Below are 24,120 nucleotides of genomic sequence, written 5' to 3'. Positions count from 1 at the left end.
CTCCATTTGGGGAAATTAGCATCAACCACCAGCACTGTTGTCTCAGACAAGCAACTCCCCAGGTGCATAAGCATCAGATGAGGCTAGATGAGGTCAGTTTGTATGACCAGCCACACTTCTCTTAAAACCCTTGACAGATAAGATACCCAAAGAATTTAGAAAGAATTTTAAATAAAGAGATCCCGTAACATTTCTCAGTTAGCATTATAATATTCAATAAACCTCATTTGTAAAAAAAATACTCCTTAAAGTTATTCCTAGTCACATAATACCCTAATTCTGCATGTAAGTAACTGCTGGGCTATTTTTAAAGCCATTCCTTTCATGTCCATTCCACCAAGCTGAAAATTTCCATTTCCCTCAACTTTCACTCAAAGATTTCTCTTTCCAATCCTTTAATCACCTTAGTGGCTCTCCCTGATCCTGTTCCTAATGTTTAACCACTTTTACTACTTAATGGCTAAATGTTTGTATTACATTGAGAACATGAAAAATTAATTGCCAATAATCTACTAAATTTGTGCTGGCACTGTTCTCACCACGTGAAAGGAGGAGGACATGCTGACATTTTAAAGAGGCCTAGCTATCAATCAGGAGGCAAACATAATAAAGATGGAATGTTTTTATGTAACCCCTAATAAAGACCAGTACTTCTATCCTTTAGAAAACATGCAGTTACTCTGCAGAGACTTCTAGCCACAGTACAGAAAGCAGGTGGGCAATACCTTTCCCAAGAAAGTCAAATGCTGAACAATCAGGTGGGCACTTTCCGTCTTCCCAGAACCACTTTCTCCGCTGATGACAATGCACTGACACAGAAAATGGGGTGTCGGTGAAGAATTCACAGCACAGTAAACGCCCTGTGTGCTCAACAATGGTTTTTATATAACATTCACCACTGTATGCCTTAACTTTTCACTGAACATCATCTCTTAGGAATCTTTCCATTTTAGTACATTGAGAGCATCTTCAATCTCTCAGTCCCTTGTTCCCTTGTACAGATGTAGCAGAGTCTATTTAACCAGCCCTACACTGATGGACACTTGAGTATTTCTTTACATCATTACAAAGAATACTGCAATGAATAACCCTATAAGTAAGCCATTATATTTATATGTAGGTCCATTTGTAGAATAAATTGCTAGAAATGGGGTTGTTGGACCAAAAGGTAAACACATTCATAAATCTGACAGATAGTACCAAATTGCTTTCCTAAGGACTGTATCAATATAAGAAAGTGCCTGTTCTCTTACAGCCTCACCAGCTGGGTATGTTGGATTTTTGCCAATCTGATAGGCAAAAACATTGTATCTCAGTTTTAATTTGTATTGTTTTTATTATGAGTGAGACTGGGCATCTTGTCATATATTAAAGTTTTTTAAAGAAAATTTGTATTTCCTTTTTTTGGTGATCAGTCCATATATTTGACCTTTTAAAAAATATTAGCTGTCTTTTTATCATTTATTTCTAGGAGCTCTTTACATATAAAGGAGATTAGTGGAAGTGGTATAATAAAAAACATATATTTGGTCTTTGGTTCCTGGCACTGAGCTCCTAAAACCCTTGGAATTTCCTGAGTGATAAGAGTGATGGAACATCCTTTGTTATTCACAAACAAGTCCCTTTCAACCAAACTAACCTGCTAACCAAGTGGTTCAAGGTGGAGCCCAAGATAGCTTCCAGATGGGGGCCAGTCACCAAAAAGACCAAATACATGATTAGAGAGTGGGAACTTCCAGCCCCACCTTCCCAACTTCTGGGGAGAAGTGAGAGGCTAGATTGACTTAAGTCATAAAAAGTCTTGAACAACAAGATTCAGAGAGTTTAAGGCATGGAAGCTTTGTACCATTTCCCCCGCTACATCTTGTCCTATGTATCTCTTCCATTTGGCTGTTTCTGAGTTGTATTCTTTATAAAAAAAAGAAATCAGTAAACATAAGTAAGGTGTTTTCCTGAGTTCTATGAGTCATTCTAGTGAATTATCAAACCTGAGGGGATTGTGGGAATCCCCGAATTTATAGCCAGCCAGGCAGAAGTGTGGGTAAACAGGGTATCCAATTTATAGCTGGCATCTGAAGTGGGGGTGGTCTTGTGGGACTGAATTTTGAACCTGTGCGGTCTGTGCTAACTCTGGATAGGTAGTGTCAGAATTGAATGGAATTGAATCACTAGACATTCACCTAGTGTCAGAGAGTTGGGGAATTGGCTGGTGTTGGAAAAGATACAATATTTGGTGTCAGAAGCAGTGTCAGAAAAAAGATAACACAGTGGGGTAACTTCTTAACTTGAGAAACACGTACATCTCCCTTCATTTACTTCCCCTCTATGAATTCTATGGACGTTTCACAAGTCTCTTGGAAAGGTAAGAATTTGGAGAAGCCAAGTTCCAAACCCATAGTGAATCCATATACTCCATTTTGTAACTTGCACTATTGTAATTTCATCTATTCCTCAACAAATCCAAAGCTGGGACTTGACAGGTCTCAGGAAATATACATACACAGATTCTCTCATAAAATTATCTCACCAAATTAGATTGTTTCTATTTCAAACAGAATAAAGACACAGGGAAAATATACATAATGAAAGTAAATGAAGGGCCAAAGGTTGGATATCCCACCGCTGTGAATCGGAGGTCCAGAAAGTTAAAATGAATGCTAAGTTTTGTGTTTAACTAGCACTGAGTTTAAGATATGTTCAGTCTTCACCAATCCATCATAACTTCTCAGTAGTTAAATGGTGTGGTGTATGACCACTGTCAACCTGTGTGCAAAAAGGACTGGACCATGAAATTTCTGAGACCTTAATAGGAAAGAATTTCATTTATATCATTTTATATCCTGTTTTTATTACAGTCACTGCCATGTCATCAGGTTTGTGTTAGCTCTGTTCTCATATTCAAACTAGAATCCTTATTATGTTTTACCAGGAAAAATGATTGTTCTTGATATGAATGTTTCACATTTCTTGAAAAGGGTTTTCACATTCTCTGGCTACTCTGGCTTTATCACTGTTCCTGCTCCACTGAACTACTGTTTCCTAGAGTCAGCACCAGCAATCAGAATGGAAAGTTTTTATGAAGACTTAGGTGCTGCAGAGGAGGACAGAACACATCCTCTTGTGGGACTTGGTAAGAAAGGATGGACAGTTCTTACCTGGTCTTTGTTGAAAGTGACCATGCACTGGTAAGCAGCATCTGCCGATGCAAATATGTGGGGGGGATTTGAGGCACGTTTGACTCCATGATAAAGTCTGGAAAACTGAAAAAAATTAATTTAAAACGTTCTCCCGGTGTTGTGCCTGTTGCCCACAAAACCAAGGCTTTGTCTTTTATTAGAGGAATTAGGAGGCATCAAGGAGGCTATAGAGCAGAGGCTCGGGAGTCTACAGGCCTCAGTTCAAATCCCAGCTCTTCACTTACTGGCTTCAGAAACTTGTGCAAGGGAGTTAACTTCACTGCACTGAGTCTCCTCACCTGCCAAATAGGCTTCATAATAGTACCTGTCACACAGGGTTGTGAGAAATAAACAAGGTGCTGTTCTCAAACAATCAAAACCAGTGCCTGGTATACAGTAAGCACTGAGTGAATGTGAGCTATTATTGCTACATCATACTTTAAAAAGTTCCTCCCAAAATGTAAGAATTCCATCTGTGTTGCATTATTACCTGCAGTCTGGGGTATGTACACCCTTAGGATGACATAATTTTATTTTCACTTTTCCCCCCTTTTCATTTTCCCTTGAGGTTTCAAATTTCCTTTGAAGGACAACATGCTCTTAAAACATCCCTTACCTGTGGAGAGTATATGCTTAGATTCTGGAAGGGGTTTACGGCAATTAAGATGTCTCCAACATATGTATAAATCAGTAAGTCCACATAACGCTTCTGCAACTGATGAATAATTGTATCCTAAGAAGAGGATAAACAGTGTTGAGAGTAAACATTATTTCCAGTCAAGGGAGAGATTCTAAAAATAACAACAAATTTATTTGTACAAAAATATTTTTCTCTAAAAGATTAAAACAGTCAATTTAAATCAAACCCTATTGATTAGGATCCTAATCATTAGGACCCTAAAGATACTAAATGCAGATATTTGCCTTGAAAGAAGAAAAAATTGTGAATATGCTAAAAGAATTAGGCCCACTTAGGACTTGCTAAAAGACATTGAGATATCCAACAAAGATTTTATTTGTATGACAAAAAAACTGTCTCATTCAATCAAAATGTTCTATTTAGAATTTGATTTAATAGGTCATTCCTATTGATAAAGACAAATTGTAACTTCATTTCTCAAAGCATTGCACTTAAAATTTATGTGGTGGAAATACAGAATTGAACACTTTTATATTATACTTTAGCAATTCATGCATTGTAGTTAAGGGTCCCCAGAGTTAGAATCAGCAGAAGCAGGTCCAGTGCAATTAACAGCTCTATTAAACATGCATATTTTAAATGGGGATTATCATAGTTTTCAAATTTAGAATTCAAGCTATATTAACTCCACTATTTCCCTAAATGAAGCTCCTCTTTATGAAGAACAAACAACTATCTTAATTTAAGGGTTAAGTTGCACTTTTCTATAAACAGAAAACAATTTGAGCTGACATAATACATCATTTAGGCCTACAATATAAAGGTCCTTGTTGGAAAAATCCAAATCCTTTTCTCTTCACTATTTAAGACATTCTGGGGACTATACATGAATACAACACAAGATCATAGTCACAGCAACGAAATGGTCCTCAAGCTTCACCCCAAGGCTATACAACCAATTAAAGTTTCAAGTGACCTTAGGGGAATATGGTCTACAACAGCAAAGTCAAACCGTTCATGTGAAACAAATGTGAAAATTATCTACTAAATATTTATTACCTCATCCAGAACCTCTAGATTGACCAAATCATCCTCAAGGCAGTATTTTTCAGCATCTTCCACACGATAGGGTCGTCTGGTATGCATCCTCTCGTGCCTAGAGTTTATCCAGAGAACATTAGCACTAAGGCAGTAAACAATGCAGCAGAAAGTAGGCAACAAGAACGATTCATTCACAGTCTTACACATGACATGTTCAGAGACTTCAGAGAAGGGGATGGGAAGAACAAGTCTAGTCCGGGTTTCCAGCTCTCCCCCATCACTGTCGGGCTCCCGGGGGTAAGGGCTGCTCCAGAGCTCAGGCTTCCACTGCAGTGAGGAGAATGACCAGGTGGGCCCATCTAATACTTCTATCTGCTTTACTTAAATGCCAACCACAGCACTTCCTCATATTTTTTTCTGTTCAGTGTCAGGCGTGTAGTTTTCACTAGGGTACCTCCCTTCAGGTCCCCTCACACTATCCCCCAACACCTTCCCCAGCACCACCCCTGAGAAATTTTTTAAACTACAGAAAACTTCAGAGAGTAATATAGCAAATACCAACAAATTGACAAATGCTCACATTTTATTTTATTTGCTCATTTGAAATCCCTTTGTGATCCATGTTCCGTCCCCTTTCCTGAGTGACAACTATTTGGGGTTATCCTTCCAGTCTACTTTAAAATGTTAGTCATACACGTATAGGCACCCATGAACAATATACAGATTTTGTATGTTTAATTATAAAAATGGTATCATATTGTTGGTTTCATTATACAAACTTACTCTTTTTCCATTCAACATCATGATTCCCCATCCCATATATATGTATGTATCTCCCCAAAGCTGTGATGATGGTGGGCATAAAAGGTGAGAGGGATACACACACACACACACACACACACACACACACATACATGTGGGGGACAAGGAGAGAGAGATGGAGAATGAGTGAGCAAGTGAGTGTCACTTTAAACACTGGGTAATATTACATCATATAAATATGTACCAATTTACTTATCCAGTCTTATGCTGACCAACATTTTGGCCAATTGCAGTTTTTTGCTATTAGAAACAAAGCAGCACTCAATATCTTTATGCGGATCCTGTTGTGTATATATGTGAGATTTTCACTTGGAGGGGTGCTGGAAAAACTTGGTTGGCAATCAATACCAATCCCTTTGGCATACTAAAATGTAGTTCTATAAGGTATGACATTAATTCAAAGTCAAAGTAGGCCTTCCCACAGTTCTCTTCATAAACTAATCACTATGCAGTGTGGTGAAAGGGGAAAGTACTGGCCCTGAAGTTAAGAGCTCTGGGTCCTAGTTTCAGGGCAGTGAATAATGTGGTGTGAGCAACTCAAAAATCCCTTAACAGCCAGCATCTCAGTTTTATTCATCTATAAATAGAATTACTTCTGACTAGTCTATCTTATAGGTGGTTTATACATCCCCAAATACAGTCATGAATATAAAAATGCAAAGGGATTGGAAAAAATGTACCAAATAATATTCTTATGTCCTTTTCAAAATTTGGAATCAACAATTTGCACAATTCACACAGTACTCAGAATCACATTAACTAAATAAAAATCACATGTGAAATGTCCTCCCAGGTACTGTAAATTCTTCAGTCGAGAAGCATCACTGCATGGTTCTTCCATATCACCTTTTATGCCACCATCATTACAGCTTTAGAGGATACTGGACTATCTTGTCAGGTCCTAGAGGCTGGCTTTACGTTTTGCTGTAGGTATCATGTGGGAGTCATGGCATCCTGATATACACACTATCCCTTGCTACACACATTTCACAAAAGTAGATTAAAAAGGAAGAAGCAGACTCAAGAGCTCTGCATATTCCTACAAAGGAAATGGGCAAAGAAAACACTGACTTTTTTTCTCCTCCTGTACATTAAATTATATGTTACTTCCTAACCCTTATTATTTATAGATTCGAAGAAGGAGTATTTGAAGCATGGTATTAGTCACCTCTAGTGCTAAAACCAGTTCTGCTGCTAATTCATACAAAGGTCCAAAGTAGATGAAGCTTAATTTTACTCAATAACATCAAATTTATAACCTAAGCATTTAAAAATTATTATTAAACAGAACAGTTTATTCATCTGTGTTCTAACATATTGGTGATGTCAAAGAAAAATCAGACTGGTTTGAAATACAGATTTTAATAAAAACTCAGAACTGCTTCTATCTAGCCACTTTGCTAAATAAAACAGCAGTTGAGTATATATTTCTGGCCAAATCCTCTTCATATACAACCTAAGCATTTTTTCCCCTTGAAGTTCATCACAAAACAAAATATTGCCAACAGATTTTTAATAAATTAATTAAATTCTCGTCATATTAAATTCAGCTAGTTTATCTCCTTCCTAAATTTATATCTTGCACTTATATGAACTAGGCTATGTTAGACTTTATTTCAAGCATGTTTCAGCAAAGAAAGTCAGGAATCTAAAAAATTATCCACAGCTTTGGTTTCAGTCAAGATGGAGTAAACACTCTACTCTGTCTCTACACTGAATGCAGCTAAATACCTTGGACAGAATGCAGGGTACTCTGAGAAGTACATGGTAACAGGCAGTTTGGGGAAATCAGAATTCAAAATACTACTGAACCAGTGGCAAGTTTCCCAGGGATTTTTTGTTTTCTTCCAGTAACTCCTGTCCTGGACATAAAGGCAGCCTGAACTGTGTATCGGGATGTCAGGTTTCATGCTAGATGACATTTTTTCAGCCAACTAAAAACGGAAGCACTGACAAAACTCACCTCATTTGCAACATCACAAATAAATAAACTCCATTAGAAAGTTATAACTTCAGCTGTGAACATGTACAATGCAATACCACCAGGATCAAAACTGTTATCTTCTGAACCCTGAAGCAGATTGTTTGCATGCTAATCTGTCTATCTCAGATTTAACCTCCAGAAATCATGCCGATGCTGTATGCAAATCTGAGCTTGATTCTCATAAAAATCTCCAATAAACAAACAACTTTTAGAATATTTTGCCTGGTATTATTAGCAATGTATGACCTCTTCCCATGTGTACAAGCAATCAAATTCTCTAGAATTATTTGCTCCCAAAATTGAAACTGGCAGTCTAGAAGTTGATGTAAACGCAAGGTCTTTTTGCTATGATAAAGACCACTTCATTTTCTCAACCAGAGGAAAAATGTATGTTAGCCCTATTTCTGTCTTCCCCAACTAGTCTTCTTTTGAAACTACTGCCTGTTTCATTTTCCTGCTTTGGCTATGGGTTTCGGAGAGAATGAAGAGAAAAAATTATTTATTCTAATTTTTACATTTTTATTTACATTATCTTAGATTATGTATACTTCTAAAAAGTGTTACATTGTTTTATATTTATTTTTGTAAAATTAATCAAAATAAATCTGGCTTAAATTTTTTAGTTTTTTTCAGTTAAATGATTTGTTGTCACTAGTAATTATCAACTTGAATTTTCTTTAAATTCACAAGCTCCACCTAGTGCCTTACTTGAGAATAGCATCTACATAATATATCATTTTGGCTGAAGAATTCACTGTTTAATATGAAAATGACAAATTTCCAACTAAAAGGTACTTGGATTAAGTATTCCAAAGCTTAGGGGAATGGAGAGATAGATAAATGGATGGATAAGCAAAAGGCATTCTATTAAATCAAGAGTATATGGTAAGGTATTAACAGTTTTAATGATTTAGAAGACATTTTCTAATTCCAACAGAGTCTACACTGCTTTTTGCTAGATTTCCTATTTGTTTTCTTGAAGTCTTAAGTATGCTGTCTGCCAAGCCTGGCTTCCCAGATGAGTGGAATTTGGGGGCTAAAGCTTAGAGAGAATGAGACTCAAAGCTCTAGCCTGGGCTGGTTCCTGGAGTTTGGATTTGGTGTGGTGTGGGGAGGTGGTGGTGAGTAGGGTTGACATAAGGATTAAGGGATCACTAAAGGGGGGAACTTGTGTCTGAGCCCCTTATTCAAATAAGGTGGGAATGAGGGCAAGTCTGAAACATTCAAGTCCAGGGAAATGGGTGGAGAGTAAGAACTGGATCTGAAGAGTGCGTAAGACAGAGCCAGAAGCAGAGGCTGGGAGTTCCCCTAAAGTAACAGTGGGACTGATGAGACAGAGGGTGGGAAGATTAGGGGAATGTCCTAGGCCCAGGGCATGAGTAGCAAAGAAGCTGCAGAGGGTATCAAGCTGGTTCAGACACTGGGGGAATGAATTCCTAAAGTGCTGTTGCCTTCACTATAGTTTAATCTCTATACCTGCATTGTGGTTAAAACCATTTCTGTGAATTCTCTTTAATATCTCATCACTGGGCCTGCAGACTCCTTTGTTTGAGCTGCTGGCCCTATGAATAATATTGACAAATATTACATATTTTGCCCAAAAGTGACTCCTTAGTCCCTTAGCCTGTTCCTGTCCATCAAGTATGCCTGTGGAAGCAGTAACTTTCATGTAGTCAGGTCTAAATGGGCTGCAGGTGCTTCACATAGGTGTGGCAGGATGCATTCTCCCCTTCACCTGCCACTGTGTTGAAGAACAAAGCAATAGAAGGAAGCCCTCTAAACTGAAACTCAAGGATGGGAAGGAAACAAATCTTTTAGCTTAATAATGACAGAGGATGCACTAGTGAGAAGTTAAACTCTGCACTGAGAAATGCCTGATGGTCTTTTAGACAGTCATCCTGTGGCAGGAGGACCATTGAAAGGCCGCCTCTACCTCTGCTCCTTCACACTCAGGATCAGAGTGGAACTGGAAGGAGTGGAAAATGACTAACACTCCCACCAGATTCCAAATAAGTAAGTAAAATCTGTTGGGGGTGGAGAAAAAGGGGGTAGAGAAGAAAAGGAGTAAGAGAGAGGTTCCAGGCTCAAAGGTGGTGATCCTCAAGAGTCTAAGACAAAGGCTTCTCTGGCCATGTAAAAAGCTCAGGGACAAGCTGACAAGCTGGATAGATTACAGGAACCATTCCCTTAACTCCACACCCAATGGTTTCTGTACAGTAACGAAAATGTTACTCAAAATTGGGGATAGAGTACTATCACTCCAACAAAGTTAATCATGTTAAAGATTTCTTCCAAATCATTATTTCCATTTCAGTATACCCTTTGATAACAAAGTGGAAGAAAGAGAAACTTTTGCCTATAATTGTATAATCATGGAACTAGTGTGAGAAAAATAATGGCAGACCACCTAGGTAGGTGTAATACCATTCTACTGAGAGTCAAATATGAATGAAGTCACCTAGATAACTTTAACTATGCAAGCTCTATCTTGACCTGGAATTTAAGTTTATATCTATCAAAAAAAAACATTATAATACATAGATTAAAAAATGCAAGAATTATTTGGGTGGAAATCTTTATAGTATCCACCTGTTTTTTCACCTAAGCAAGGTTTTGGCCAGAATTCCCATAAACAGCATCTTATCAATTATATTAAACTGTATTTGATATAGCCACCTTCTCTAGGAAGCAAGAATCAGTGACACCAGCAGAAAATTAGATATTCATTCATTCACTCAGTTATAGATAGAGAAAAAGATAGCATATACTAATTATATCAGAGTGTGGATTTATTTATCTGTTAGGAAAACAAGAAAATCCTTAACCTCCTATATGTCAAGCATCTTCAGCACTGATTAAGTTATCATCCAGAAGTCATTCATTTATTTACACAGGAGCTCAAGAACCAAAGTACATAATATGATGTGTATGTATGGAGAGGAGGGTTATGTGTGTGTGTGCACGCATGCATGCCCATGTTTCCAGGTAAAAGAAGGAGTGAGCAAGACTTACTGGGGAAAGCTCAGCAGTTAAGCAGTGACAAATCTGTTTTTAAAGGTCACTGCAGTTGGTTGAAAAGAAATCAGAAAAGCTGAGGTCATTGTTTCAATCAGCCTCAGGCAAACTGCGAGGGTAGAATCAAAATCCATTAAATAAAGCAGGAAACAATCAGCAACTTAATTCTTACACCAAGTAATTCTTGGTAGTAGACCCTTGACATTTGAGGGTTTGACATTTGTGGTTTCAGCTAGTCCCAAGCCACCTGCAAGTGAACAAACGACATGCTGGATCTTGCAATTTTTCTGGGGCTCAAAGTTGAGTCCCTGATGGGAGGCTGGAAGGTCACAGCACAGTCAACACATCGCCTTCCCTGCCTCAACTCCCATTCCAGACAGTGGTTTTGCTCTTCTCCCACTAACTCTTGCAAAGTTTTTTTTTTTAAGCACACTTTCATGTCTACTTCTCTGCATTTTGATGGTGACACGACATGCCAGATGATATTAATTCAGGGATTTGCAAAACTGACTGCTTTACAAAAAGGGGGAAAAGTCCTTTTGGAAGTCAAAGAAATGGGAGATGACGTAAAGGAAATGGCCAAATTGTTTAAAAGCATCCCTGACAGGTTAAGTAAAAATATAGCCCCACACTATTGTTCACAGAATATTAGGGCTATTTAATCTCCTTTGAGAGAGTAAACCTTGGATGCATAACCACTCTACTGTACCTGAATCGATGCTATGCTATGCAAAATTATAAATGCTATGGCATTTTTGCTATAGTAAAATTATATGCTATAGCAAAATTATAAATTACTGGAGAAAACAATGGTTTCACTCATACACTCTAATCAGCATCAGGAAACGGTATCAAATCTCAAATAGTACAATGCTACCTCTCTATAGGTACTTCATACACCTAATGTGAAATGGGAACAGATCATAGTCTGGCTTTCCAAAATAACTGCACCATTCAGAGAGCTCAAATGTTTAGACCCAGGAGACATGAGATGGGGCCGCACCATTCAAGCCTTTCTCTGTACAAGGCACAGCTCTGCCCTGTCAGTGAGCAAGCTCCCCAGGGTTCCTAGCCTTATTCCTGAATATTCATTTATCTCCTCATCATAGCTGAAGTGGACCATTTCCCTACAACATTCCTGCTCCAGCTCCACTTTCCATCGGCTCACGGTGAGGGGGTAGGGAAGAGCACACCCTCCCTGCTCCCCTCTGCTTTTTTCCATCCACTGTCCTCCCTAACCAATTTCTCCCTTTTAAAAAAGTATATGTCACCCTCTCGTATCATCTTCTCCAGCACTTGCCGCCATTTTCCTTTCTCTCTACCCCTTCCCCTGACACCAGTCTTTGGTTTTCCCATACCCTGCCAATCACTTTGTTAATTCTGATCCCAGGGTTATTCTTGTCAATTCTTTAAAAACTTTTAATTCTACTCCACTGAAGTTGACCACATGTTCAGCTATGACTACTTCCCAATCATCTCTCAAAAGTTCCCAAGGTCTCCATTCTACAATCTCTTTTCTTACCATCCTCTCACTGAATCTGCTCTATCTTCACTGTGACAGCCAGTCCCCTGACTCAGACCTGGACTCAAAGTCAATAAGCCACTTCTGGCTTCACTGTCCTCCATACTCCAAAAAAGATGGGTACTGTCCTACTCACTCTGATTCTCTTGCCCCCTTGTGTACCCATCACGTCCACCCAAGCCAGTCTCCAGCCTGAAGAAGCCTACAGTATTTGCTTTCTCTACTTCTATTCCTGTGGCTAAGAATTGCTAGAGATGATAGATGGGAAAAGTGATGGTGTTGATGGTACATTTCCTTAGAAGTTTTAGCGTGAATGCTCTCCTGAATGTTCTCCATGCATTATCTTAAATGCCTATTAACGTCACTACAATGGAATGCTATTTAGCGAAGTTCCACCCGGGTTTTCTGTTCTACTGAGCAATCATTACGTCCATCTTTAATGAACCCTTTATCATATTCCTCAGAATGGCTATTTTCAAAGATTTAACACTTCCCTGGAGTCCACAGCTCACTCCCAACTTTGAGAACACTTTGCTTAGGTTTTTTGGAAGCTAAAGGCCATTCAACATGAGTTTCCTCGTGGTACCTCCTCTGCCTCTCACCCCTTCCATCCCTCAAATTTTCCATGTATCTTCATCTAACCTTGCTGTGTCTTTCCTAACCTAGAGGTTCCTTCTAAGGTCAATCTTCCCCTTAGGTGCTTGATCCCCCTCCCTCTTGCTTCCTCTGTTACTGTCTCACTAGCTTCAATGTCTTCCTCTATCTGATATCCTCCCCTTCACCTCTCCGAGGTTTTCCTCATCCTTTAAGAATCTGCCTTCTTCTCTGCAGCCCCCTGAAAACACCAACTTCTCTCTCCCCTGGGTAAAGTTCTAAAGTGGACTGAACATTCCCTGCCTTTGCAGGAAAAGTAAAACCTTTTCCCCTGTAGACTGTAGTTCGCATTTCCCTGCATTAGCTCTCAAAACTAAACAGGTCTCCATAGCTAGTGGGCCAAGGACTCTTTGGACCACTGAAGAACCCTTCTTTTGGCAGAAAGCTGGAGGCTTTGTGTAATATCTGGAAATACACAGTATTGCATAGGACATGCATGCTGTTTAACAAGCTATGAAGAGGAAGCAAAGTCTTTTAACTGGTCTCTGAATGTCTTGTAATTTGTTTAATTGCAGTCTAAATCAGGGTTGGGAGGCAGCCCAAGTCAGGTAGACCCTGTGACACTTCTCTCTTTCCCTAATCTCTCTCATCCAATTCACCATTAAGTCCTGACAATACCATTGTTTGAATATCTTCTGTTGTTTGCAATTGCCACAATTTGTTCTCACTCATCTCCCAAGCCCCAGCCTTGTCCAGCTCCTTTCCATTCTCTACACTGCAGTCAGATCTTCCTAAAGCAAATCCCTGCTTGAAATCCTTCTGTGGCTCCCAAGTGCCTAAGGAACAAATCCAAGCTCCTTAGCCCATGCCCTGGCCCCTGCCCGCCTGTGTCTCCCTTCCCCCATCCCATGCCAAGCTCCAGCAATGCCAACTAATTGTTCACCAAATCCCCTAAACTCTCTCCAGCCTCTGTGCCTTTGCCCTTTGTTCATTCTTCTCTTCCCCCTTTCCCAACTATCTTCTATTTGTTCTTGGGGACAGTTTAAGGGGATCATCTTCCCTTCAGTTTCCAGGGTCTTCCCTTCCCAGGTACTCTAGGGAAGTACCCCAGGCAACCCTCTATCCAAGTACTTTTCACACTTAGCTGTTCTCATCTGATTCTTGTCTGGACTATTAGCTCTTTATCAGGAACTGTATCTGATTTCCCCTTGTAGTTCCTCTGTTCAGCAAAGGACTTGATACATACACACATATAAATGTTTCTGGAATGAATAAATGAATAAATTAGATTTTAAGTAAGAGATAAAAATTTATACTTTTAACATTTAGTACTTCAGTGCTGTTTATTTTCATGATGTTGTTTGGTAAGTAAATAGAGATGAATTTGCACAGATTAAGGCCAAAAGGTAGAATTTGTACAGATTAAGGCCAAAAGGTAGAATCTGCACAGATTAAGGCCAAAAGAAATGGAGGACTCTGCATTAAATAGACCACAACATATACAACTTCTACAACCACTGCTAACACTGACTGAGGTTTAACTCTATATTCAATCCTGAAGATTTTTAATGTATGAGTCAACCCCCAAAATAACCTCCATTTTATAAATGAAGAAACCTTGGGACAGAAAAATTGAGTAACTTGTCCATAAGTGGCTGAGCTGGGATTCAGACCTGGCAAAGCCAGGGTTTTTTAAACTACTGCATTGTACCACATGCTGTATGGCCATAATTGTGCATAAAAATGTAAATTGGGTATTCACCTCACTCATCTATGCACTCACCTAAGTGATTCTTTGTTTATTCCACCTTAACTTGGAAACTCACAACTTTAAATATATTGAATTACCAGCATTGAATGATATTTGAGAATTTTTCCAGATGGGCTTAAAAAAACACCTATTTATCCAACTCCTTGCCACTTGCTAAGAAGAAGTTATGGTGGAGGATACATGGTAAGTTGTGTCAATTACATGCATTGTGTTTCCTTTAGAATTGATATTCCTATCTCCTAAAGAAGTGGCTGCTTAAAGTTTTGATACCTATTTGTGAAGTTGTATTTTTTTCAATGATGTTTCAAAGAAACACAAACTCCTAAGTGAAACTGCAGATTACAAAGACCCTTAGAGAAGCCTCTGCCACTAGATGAGGCCTTTGACATCAAAGGAGTTTTACAATCTAAAGAGAAATTACAGAGGGTGTGGTGAGAGAGCCTGGAGTCGTGACTTTCTACAGTAGAAGGAGAAAAGTCTTTAAAAAGAGAACATGCATCTGGACAGGAAAAGTCAGGCAAAAGTGAAAAGCTGAATAACTTTGCAAACTAAGTCTCAGAAATTGTTCTACAGCAAATCGGAAGAGACAAGATACCTGATTCAATGGAGAGCATTTAAATGCCAGATTTGTTTTTCTCCTTGGTTTTTGTTTTATTTTATTTCATCTTCATTTTTGGCGGTGGTGCTCTGTGTGTGTGTGTGCATGCACGTAGGTGGATGGTAGAGAGGGGGTGGCTAGTGGATAGGAACAAAAGCAGAGGAGAAAAAGAAAATTTCAGTTCCCTCAGGTTTAAACACAAAATCTACTGTTTCAAAAAGCACCAAGTTGCAAGACTTTCTCTGCATTTCTCTAGCATATAGGCAAGCCATAGAAACAGAAACTGCAGTAGAAAAGAGGAAAGAGTAGGAAAAACTTTATTTTGAGCTATCAAAAAGGGAACCTGGTGGTGGTGGGGGGATCAGCAAAATATAGTCACCTTGAAACTATGCCTCTAGCTCCAAGATTTCTGATGCTTTTTGACTTGTAAACAGTCTTCTGCAGAATACATGAATATTTCCAGAATTTGTGACTTGTGATATTTTATTTTCTTCATCTCCAGTCCTTTGAATGTTCTTTTAATAATAATGGATTAGAGCTTATCTGCATCCTGGCCCGGTTTTATAAAACCAAATAATTGCTGAGCTGGGGAAGCAGCTTTATTTGCATTTAGGTTTTTTTTAAAGAGAAATTCTGCCACCCTCTGGACAGAAACCAAAGATCTATTTCTTAGACACCACCACAGAATAGCGTTTTAAGCAACTGCCCTTGGAAATAAACATTTATTTTTTCAAATCTACCCTAAAAAGGGGGGTAGGGAGAAAATCACAGTTGCTGTAGATAACATAGACAGCATCTGGGGGAAAAATCATTTAAAAATACTAAATTGCCTCTAAGGAATTTTAACTAAAGAAAATAGGTCCAGAGCATTTTAGAGAAAAACCCCCCAGTGTTCAACCTGTAATCTCTCCAGAACCACTTTAGAGCCTACATTTCTGCTCTCAAGCCTGCAAAGGCCAAGTAAAGATTTCTCACACAGTCTCAGCCACGGCTGCTTTCATACAGTTTCCTTCATTGGTATGTATTTTTAAAATCCACATTTATATTAAACGTAAAAACATATGAACTGGTTTTTAACTAGAACATGAGGGCAGAGTGAGATTTCAGCCACAGTTGAGAGAAATTAGCCACAAGAGCACAAGTGGGAAGCTTGTTTCTGAAGCTCTACTGCTCTCATCCACTGCACGTGGAGGACTTGATGTCATGTAAATGACACTCAAAAATGCAGGATGTGATCATCACCAGTAATAATGCTGGGCAAATCAAAACACAGGACATGCCAGTTTTATAAATAACCAAAGAGAGAAAGCAGGAAGAGTACCATACCTGGTTTTAACAACAGGATTTAGATGCTTCTGGTCTTGGAGGATCTTGGCCAGCTGTTTTTGCAGAAACAAAACCTTTCCATGGACTCCCTTAATAAATGGGTGGTCGAGAAGATGCGTGACGGAAGGCCGCTTTTCAAAATCCTTAATGAGACACCTGTTCACAAAAATCAACAAACAATCCAAAGTACAATCTTGGACACCTGGCTCCCCTATAAATATGGGTGAGAGCAGGAGAAAAAGCTCATTTATAAAACCTGATCACTAATCTTACCTAGCTCTTTCTTTATTCATATGTATCAGAAGATAGAAAAAAAAATTCCCTACTAGTTGAATTAATTAAGACATCAGAAATCTATTTTAGTTTAAGTACATATTGAAAACACAATCAATTTAATTTGAAGTATTCAAAACACTGAAAAAATAGGCTAGTCAGACAATTTTGTCTGAATTTTCATTACAGAAAAATGTTTACAAGGGAGTCAAGTTGGTTGGTCTGTGCACTTTATTTTAGTAGCATATAAAATCACATATTATCACTTAAGAAGTCTTAATATATGAAATGTCCACTCTTTGGTGGTAGGGAAAACATGTTTAGGAGTTTACAAGGATAAAAACGAATCATAATGAAACCTTCACAGAGAAAATTCAGCCCCTTGATTTCTAATATCTTCAGAAAAAGCAGAAAAACCTCAGAACAGGAAGTAGCTGCAATATAATTCAGATGAACTGGAAGGGAATTATTCAAACAAGGAACAAAAACTCCATTCAAAACGGGAAAAATTGGGTTGCATTTAAACTCCTCTGCAGTTAATTGATTAAAACTGCACCAGTGTAACCACTTTCTGTTTCAGATTCAATGCCTTTTTTAAAGTAAACAATTGACTTAGTACATTTTGCTGTATGCTGTATGTTTTAAAGATGATTCTGACAGGAGGAAATTTCTAGTGGAACTGAATCTGATGAATACCCTTTCAATCACCACTGCATTTCCATTCTAAGTAGCTGCCCTTGACAGGAGGCAGAAATTTCAACATCTGCCCTTTTAAGCTATCAGCCTTTAGCTCACATTGGAGGCTTAGGATAAATACTAGATGCCATTCTGCCCACTCCATGAAATAAACGTTTCCAGTTTTCCCAGTAGTGACATGCCAGCAACATCTAAAACACAACGTACTTAAAGTAATGAAATGCACTGACAAATGGTAAAATGTTCAGCCTCACCTTGAACATCCTTTCAAAACATTTAAGCAGAGTTCCTAAAACAATCCTCAACTGTTAGATTTACAAAAAGGCCTTAACCTTTGTGGTCTATACTTCAAGCCACTTTTGCATCCCTCGACTTTTAGTCCTGCAAGATATTTGATAATTCTCCAGTCATCCCGTTTTAGAATTGATTTCAGGGACTTCCCATCTACTGGAACTGGAGTTTTCAGCTAGAAAAGCCAAAAGAACCTAGATTATCTCCATTCTGCTGCCTGCACGTCTATAAATACCGCCTCTACCTTGCCATGGGAAGAAACCAATCATTTGACTTTTATAGGTCCAGGGGCCTTTTGTATAATCTAGCATTTTTCCTACTCAAAATAAAAAATCAGTGCACATGCTTAAAAAATCTATGTTCATGTTTCTACATAGCAATCTTCCCTGGATTCCATGTATATTCATCTGTACATGCATATGTGACTACCAAAGGAAAATAAATATGCTAACATTTCCCTAAGCACCTGGAGAAAAGGGAACCACTTGGTAGTTTATATGGACAGTAATACAGGTCTATGACCTCATCCTCCTGGCTGGAGGGATGGTGTATGAAAACTACCCCCATAAAAACTGTGTTCTCTGAGAGTTCCTACTGAAGATAGACATGGTGGCTTCGAACCCACCCCCAACCCTCAGAGGGCATGGGTAGGACAGGGGACCAAGAACATCTGGAACCTACAGCTCAGCTTGCCGAGCAATGTGGGGCAGGTCACCTTACATCTGGCCCTCATCACCAAACAGACACACCTTCTGTACCCAAGTATATCCCCAAACATGGGGAGAGCAATTTCTTAATAGGTTCCCCCCCGTTTTTTTTTCTTATTGGACAACACTCAACTGCCTGCTGACCAGTGCCAATACTTTAAATGAGTAAACTCAAGGGGGCTGAAAGAGGAGGCATAACAATTAATAGAAAATTCATAGCATGTGAATGGGAAAATGAGCAGGCGCTGAGTCTACCTGCTCCCTCAGGATAGGTGCCTTGGAACAATGTACCAGGTAATTAAAGCTCCTTGGATAAGATTTGAGAGAGGCCAGGAAACCCATATTCCAGCCTTATGATAATAGGTCTCCGCTGGATTCTGGAGATGCAATGAAAGGTGCTACATATTGTTTCATAATTTTAGCATCCAGTGGGGGAGCAAAGTTGCAAACAAGGTTGCAAGATCATTTGGTATATCTCTCTCTAGATCACAGAGGGAGCAAGAGAAATGAGCACTAAATAATGAAGTGAGATAATCAGACAAGGAAGAAACAAGTACATCTGTTGTCTCTTGGAGATCCAAAAAATAAAGATGGTAGGCATTCTACTCTCAGAAGCAATGATCTAGAGGATTTGTTAGTTCTCTTAGTAAGACCTAAGTGGGTTGAATGCAATACCATTGGATCGGCAAAACTGAAACTGAATGTATGTGGGAAGAATGCTAAGCAGAGTTGTGACATATCCAACTGCACTGGAGGATTTTTAGGAGAAGGACATGAAGACCTTGAGGGTATAGCCTCATTCTAAAACATTCTTGCATACTTTTTTCTCATGGGGAGCAAAGAATCAGAATGAAATGGAATTATTATTTTACCAATAAATAGGGGAAAGTTCTGTCTTAGGAACAGATATGGCTGAAAGTCATGCATTACTAGATACCAGGTATCGGAATCACAGCATTTCATTTGTTTAGCAAACATTTATTACACAACTGCTATTAGTCAAAATAAATCAACTCATAAAAAATCATGACCCTTTTCCACAAAGAACTACAATCTAATTGTAAAGATGGGAAGACAAAAGAAACATAGGGAAAAATGGAAGCCAGTGTTTGCTTATATATTTAGAATAAGAAATAGTCACACAAAAGTATAGTTTCAGAGCTAAGGGACCAAGATTTTTTATTTTAACCCTTCTTTTACGAGATGAGGAAGTTGAGGTCAAGTCCCAACAGTGATGAGGTCAATTCCCTGACTCCCATGAGAGAACTCCTCCAACATGTGGTTAAAAATGGCACAGATACACGGTGCAGAACAATACTAGGTTGTGTTGGGGCAGGAGGAGTTCCAGTCAGGGAAGACTTAGTGGAGAAGGTGAGAACTGAGTTAGATTTAAGGGGAAAGTTCTGGAACTAAATTGAACTCAATTGGTGGAGAAGATGTAGTAGAAGGCATTTCAAGGCTGGGAAACTGGATCAGCAAGACAAGAAGCCAGACTAGGCAAGCGGTGTAGCCAGGAACTCAGGAGGCCACCAGAAAGTTGACCTTTACCTCTTAAGCTGTCTGCTTTGAATGCCTCAGAACAATTCTTTGCTTTCATCCTTTTACCAACTTTACCTAGGGCATATACTTTATTGCTTAAGATGCTGAAGTTTTGTGCCCCAAACTAATACTGTTATGTTTGTCAGCTTGTCATTTCTGTCTTATTCTCCTTGCAGGCAGGGATTTGGTGGATTAAGATAGAATGGACTGCAGGGATTCATAAGAACTCCTGACAGCTTCCGTGTCCTTTTAAAAAGTATGATTAAATCCTCTAACTTGATTTGGAGAACAAACATGGAAAACTAAAGAAGTTATGATATGCTTATTCATTTCATGATTGCTTACAAAACAAGGAACTGCAAGTTCCAGATGCAGGATATTTTCTCCCAGCCAGGGGTTGAGCAGTTTTTACAAGAGAATGTTTAAAACGTTGACCTCCATATGGGAAATGAGGGCTGACCAGGGTGAGGTAAGTTGGTGAGACACTAGACACACAAGACATTCCATTGAAAAATATAACTAGTCTTCTGGTCAAAAAAGTTTGGGAAACATTGGTGATTCTCTAAACCAAGTAAGTGGAGTTTCACAATGCATGTGAACATATTAAATGTTATCAGAAGTAAGAAGATAAAGAAAACAGCTTAATTTTGTGTAAGTCCTTGTTTCTAAACTTACTTGGCCACAGATCCTTTTTCGTATCAATGGAACCAGGGCCCTGAAAATGAAATTCTTGGAAGCTCTGCTGTGAGACATTAGTACTAGACTTTTGGAATGGGCAGCTGAGCCCTCATCTCAGCGACTGAGGGGAGACACTCAGAGCCCCTAATTGTCACCAGCATGTCTGAGACACTTGTAGGCTGCTGTTTCTGCTGAATACAGCGTCTCAAACTGGGGAAATGCATTCCCCAAGTTCAGTTCTTCCCAGAGTCTTTTACTTTCAAAAAAAGAAATTGAACAAGGTCTGGGTTGATGGAAAAGAACTTTTTTTCTAAAATCATAAATAATTCTTTCCTTCAGTCCCAGATTTTTTAAAATCACTTTTTAAAATCTGGGTTTAGATGTGGTTATCCCTGTGCTAAGATAAAAAATGAATGAATAAAAAAATTAAAACTACCATGAGATGTATTACCTGGATTTACCCTGGGTTTACAAGTCCATGAAGGTTTGAATATGACAGAAAAGTCCACTAGAAGAAAAAGGAAGCAAATTTCAGCCTTGAAGGAAATTAATCCATTATGTAATCTGGAATTCTAGTATCTTCCATCATGCATTCTTGATTGAAGATTAATTCTCAGAATTCATTAGTGTCACCACATTAAACATAGGTTGTTGCAGACATTTGCTGTGATCTCTGAGCCTGGCTTCTGCCAGAAAGAGGCAAGCAGGAGGCATTTCTTAATGAGAAACAAGGTGGGGCTTCTGTGTTGGACTCTGGAGCTGGCAGTGCCTGTATTTATTCTGCTTCCAAATGATAATGCTGTTGAGACACAGCTGCCTAGTAAACTGCCATTTCATAACCAAAGAATCAGATGCCGGGCAAGGGGGAGCTATTTATCAAGAGTCACGAACAGGCATGTTTACTGATGAATAAACTACCCTTGATAAAGAGCAGCTGAAAAGTCAAAAACTAAAAATACTCATGAACTTAGTGAGAAATGCAGGTGAGAAAGCAATTTTATTTTACACATTGGGGCAAAACTAGATTAAAACTCAAGATTTATGTCTCTTCTCACTTCTTTTTTAATATGCTATCTTTTGTACTCTCTGCTGTTTTCTTGCAGGTTTGCTACTTAGGTTGTTAAGTGTTTCTATTGGTACTGAATATCTAAATGTTTCTGATCTGAGCAAACATTTCTCTGCCCCGTGATGCACTCGCTGCATCTGCAGTTCCTATCACTGTTGGACAGAAGTCTGAGTGACAAAGAGGCCGCTGCATCAAGAGGAGAAATCCTCCAGAGGGTACACTAATTATAGGTTAAATATCGGAGCCCATGGTGCTCTGTCTTGGAAGGAAATTTCCATTTTGGAAGACAGGACTTTGACAAAGGCAGGCATTTTCCCAAGATGACTAATGCCTCAAGAGAAGACAGGCTGAGAAACCTGACATTGTGTGTTATTTTAGCAAAACCTCACCTCCCCATTTGGTGGAATACTTAATGACATCTCGGTTTTCATGAAATTTACAAATATGGCACATGGTGGTGTTTTAAAGTCTCACTGGGAAGAACTGAAATTGCATACTAACTTCACACATCGGATGGGGAAGCAAGGTCCTCACCTGAAACAGAGGTGAGGACCAGGCAGACCTACTACAGTTATCAATCAGAGAAAGACAGTCAGTATTCGATGAAAGGAAAAAAGGCCTCAGAAGGTAGGATGGAGAGTTTCAGAACAGGAAGCTCAGTCTTTTTCATGGAGTAGGTAAGTGAGAGCAAATTCTGTGTGGCGAAGCAGGAGAGAGACTGCGGGGCTGCACGACAACAGGGCAGCTGCGATCTCACCTGAAATAACTAGGTGAGGAGAAGGCAGACACAGTGTTAGAAAGAACAGTAAGTCAGCCCCACCTATAGACAAAGCCATCAGCACCGAAGGTCCAGAGTGAGCTCAAGAGAACACAGGAAGAAAATGGAAATGGAAGAATATGGCATGTCCTGAAGCATGAGGCTGGAGACAGAGAAGAGCCAACTTTTCTCACCCAGAGAAGACTCAAAGAAGGTGAAGAAAGCAGCCAGAGAAAAAGTGTAGGGCCATTTGAAACCAAAAGATTAAAAACTAAGAGCAGAAAGGACAGAATCTCCCTCCAGAGTTAAGGAATGTGCGCTACGGTAGCTGGTGAGAGTCCCAGTGCAAAAAGAGGGTCCAGGACTGGAGGGCCCTTCCAGGGCAGAGAGCCACCGTGTAAAACCCATATGACCAGGGATGTAGCCTGTGTGACACCTGTGAACACAATGACCTCTTCACTTTACCCCTCTGTCTCTGTTCTGTGATCAATAGTAAACAATTAGAAAAACCCAACACTCCCAAACTCATTCTATGAGGCCATTATTACCCTGATACCAAAATCAAGACAATACCAAAACCAAAAATTATAGGCCAATATCTTTAATGAATATAGATGCAAAAATTCTCAACAAAATGTTAGCAAACTGAATACCACAACACATTAAAAAACACTATACACTATCAAGTGGGATTCATCCCAGGGTCACAAGGATGGCTCAACATACACAAATCAATCAGTATGATACACCACATAAACAAAAGAAAGGACAAAAACCACACGATCATCTCAATAGATGCAGAAAAAGCATTTGATAAAATTCAACATCCATTCAAGGTAAAAACTCTTACCAAAGTGGGTATAGTGGGAACATATCTCAACATAATAAATGCCCAGACTAACTCATTGTGTTCCTAAGGAAGGTGATCTGGTAACAGAAATTGTAGATCCTCAAGTACTGCTTGTCTAGGGGACAAGCTGGGGGCCATGGCGGGGAGGGGCTAAGTTAAAATGAGTTCACTGGATCAGGGACAGAGGACAGAATCAGTCCAGGAGGAGGAGGAAGGAGTAAAAATGCCAGGCAAGGAGGCAAAGTGAGGAGAGAAGAAGGGCCAAGAGGAACCAGGCCCAAAAGAAGGAACAAGTCAAGACGGGGCTCAGAGGACACAATAGCTGTCCAAGCAGAAGCCAAAGGAGAGCAGGTGGTGGAGGTGCCATTTTACTATTGTTGTTACTGCCACTTCCTTCTTCTGGTTCAGCTGTGTTTCCAAGTGTCATACAGCAGTTGCAAGGACTTGGGGTGAGCAGGCCCTCCAATGGATGTGCTGTAGCCTGATGTTCATGTTTTAGGACTAAGGCTGTCTTAAGGACTGTAACTGGTGGTTGCAGGTCACCATCTCTCACTCCTATTTATTTTCTTTGTTTCCTTCTTCCTTGGTTGGAAAAAGTACTTCTCAATTAAACAGATATGCCTCCAGGCAAGTCCAGCCATGTGGTTCAGTCAGGGTGCCCAGAAAAAAAACGAACCATCACTCCATTGCCCGGTCCCAGCACCTGCTCACTGGACTGTTAATCTGTGTTCAAACCCCACCCTCTGGTTCAAAGGGCTGGGGAAGGTGTGTTCC

At 39.3% G+C, this 24,120-nt stretch overlaps 1 protein-coding gene across 2 annotated transcripts in view; it reads right to left on the bottom strand.

Annotated features, from left to right (window-relative positions):
- Positions 1 to 24,120, bottom strand: part of MYO3B (myosin IIIB) — a 346,597-nt gene that overhangs the window by 194,067 nt on the left and 128,410 nt on the right. For both annotated transcript variants that reach the window (XM_074363854.1, XM_074363855.1), the window contains exons 9-13: positions 16,490 to 16,645; positions 4,876 to 4,972; positions 3,793 to 3,909; positions 3,156 to 3,260; positions 726 to 809 (exon numbers count right to left, since the gene is read on the bottom strand). In XM_074363854.1, coding sequence (XP_074219955.1) covers positions 726 to 809; positions 3,156 to 3,260; positions 3,793 to 3,909; positions 4,876 to 4,972; positions 16,490 to 16,645 — 559 coding nt within the window. The remainder of the gene's footprint in view (positions 1 to 725; positions 810 to 3,155; positions 3,261 to 3,792; positions 3,910 to 4,875; positions 4,973 to 16,489; positions 16,646 to 24,120) is intronic.

This window comes from Camelus bactrianus, chromosome 5, assembly GCF_048773025.1.
Source record: "Camelus bactrianus isolate YW-2024 breed Bactrian camel chromosome 5, ASM4877302v1, whole genome shotgun sequence".
Classification (NCBI taxonomy): domain Eukaryota; kingdom Metazoa; phylum Chordata; class Mammalia; order Artiodactyla; family Camelidae; genus Camelus; species Camelus bactrianus.
This window is presented reverse-complemented; position numbering and strand designations above follow the sequence as displayed.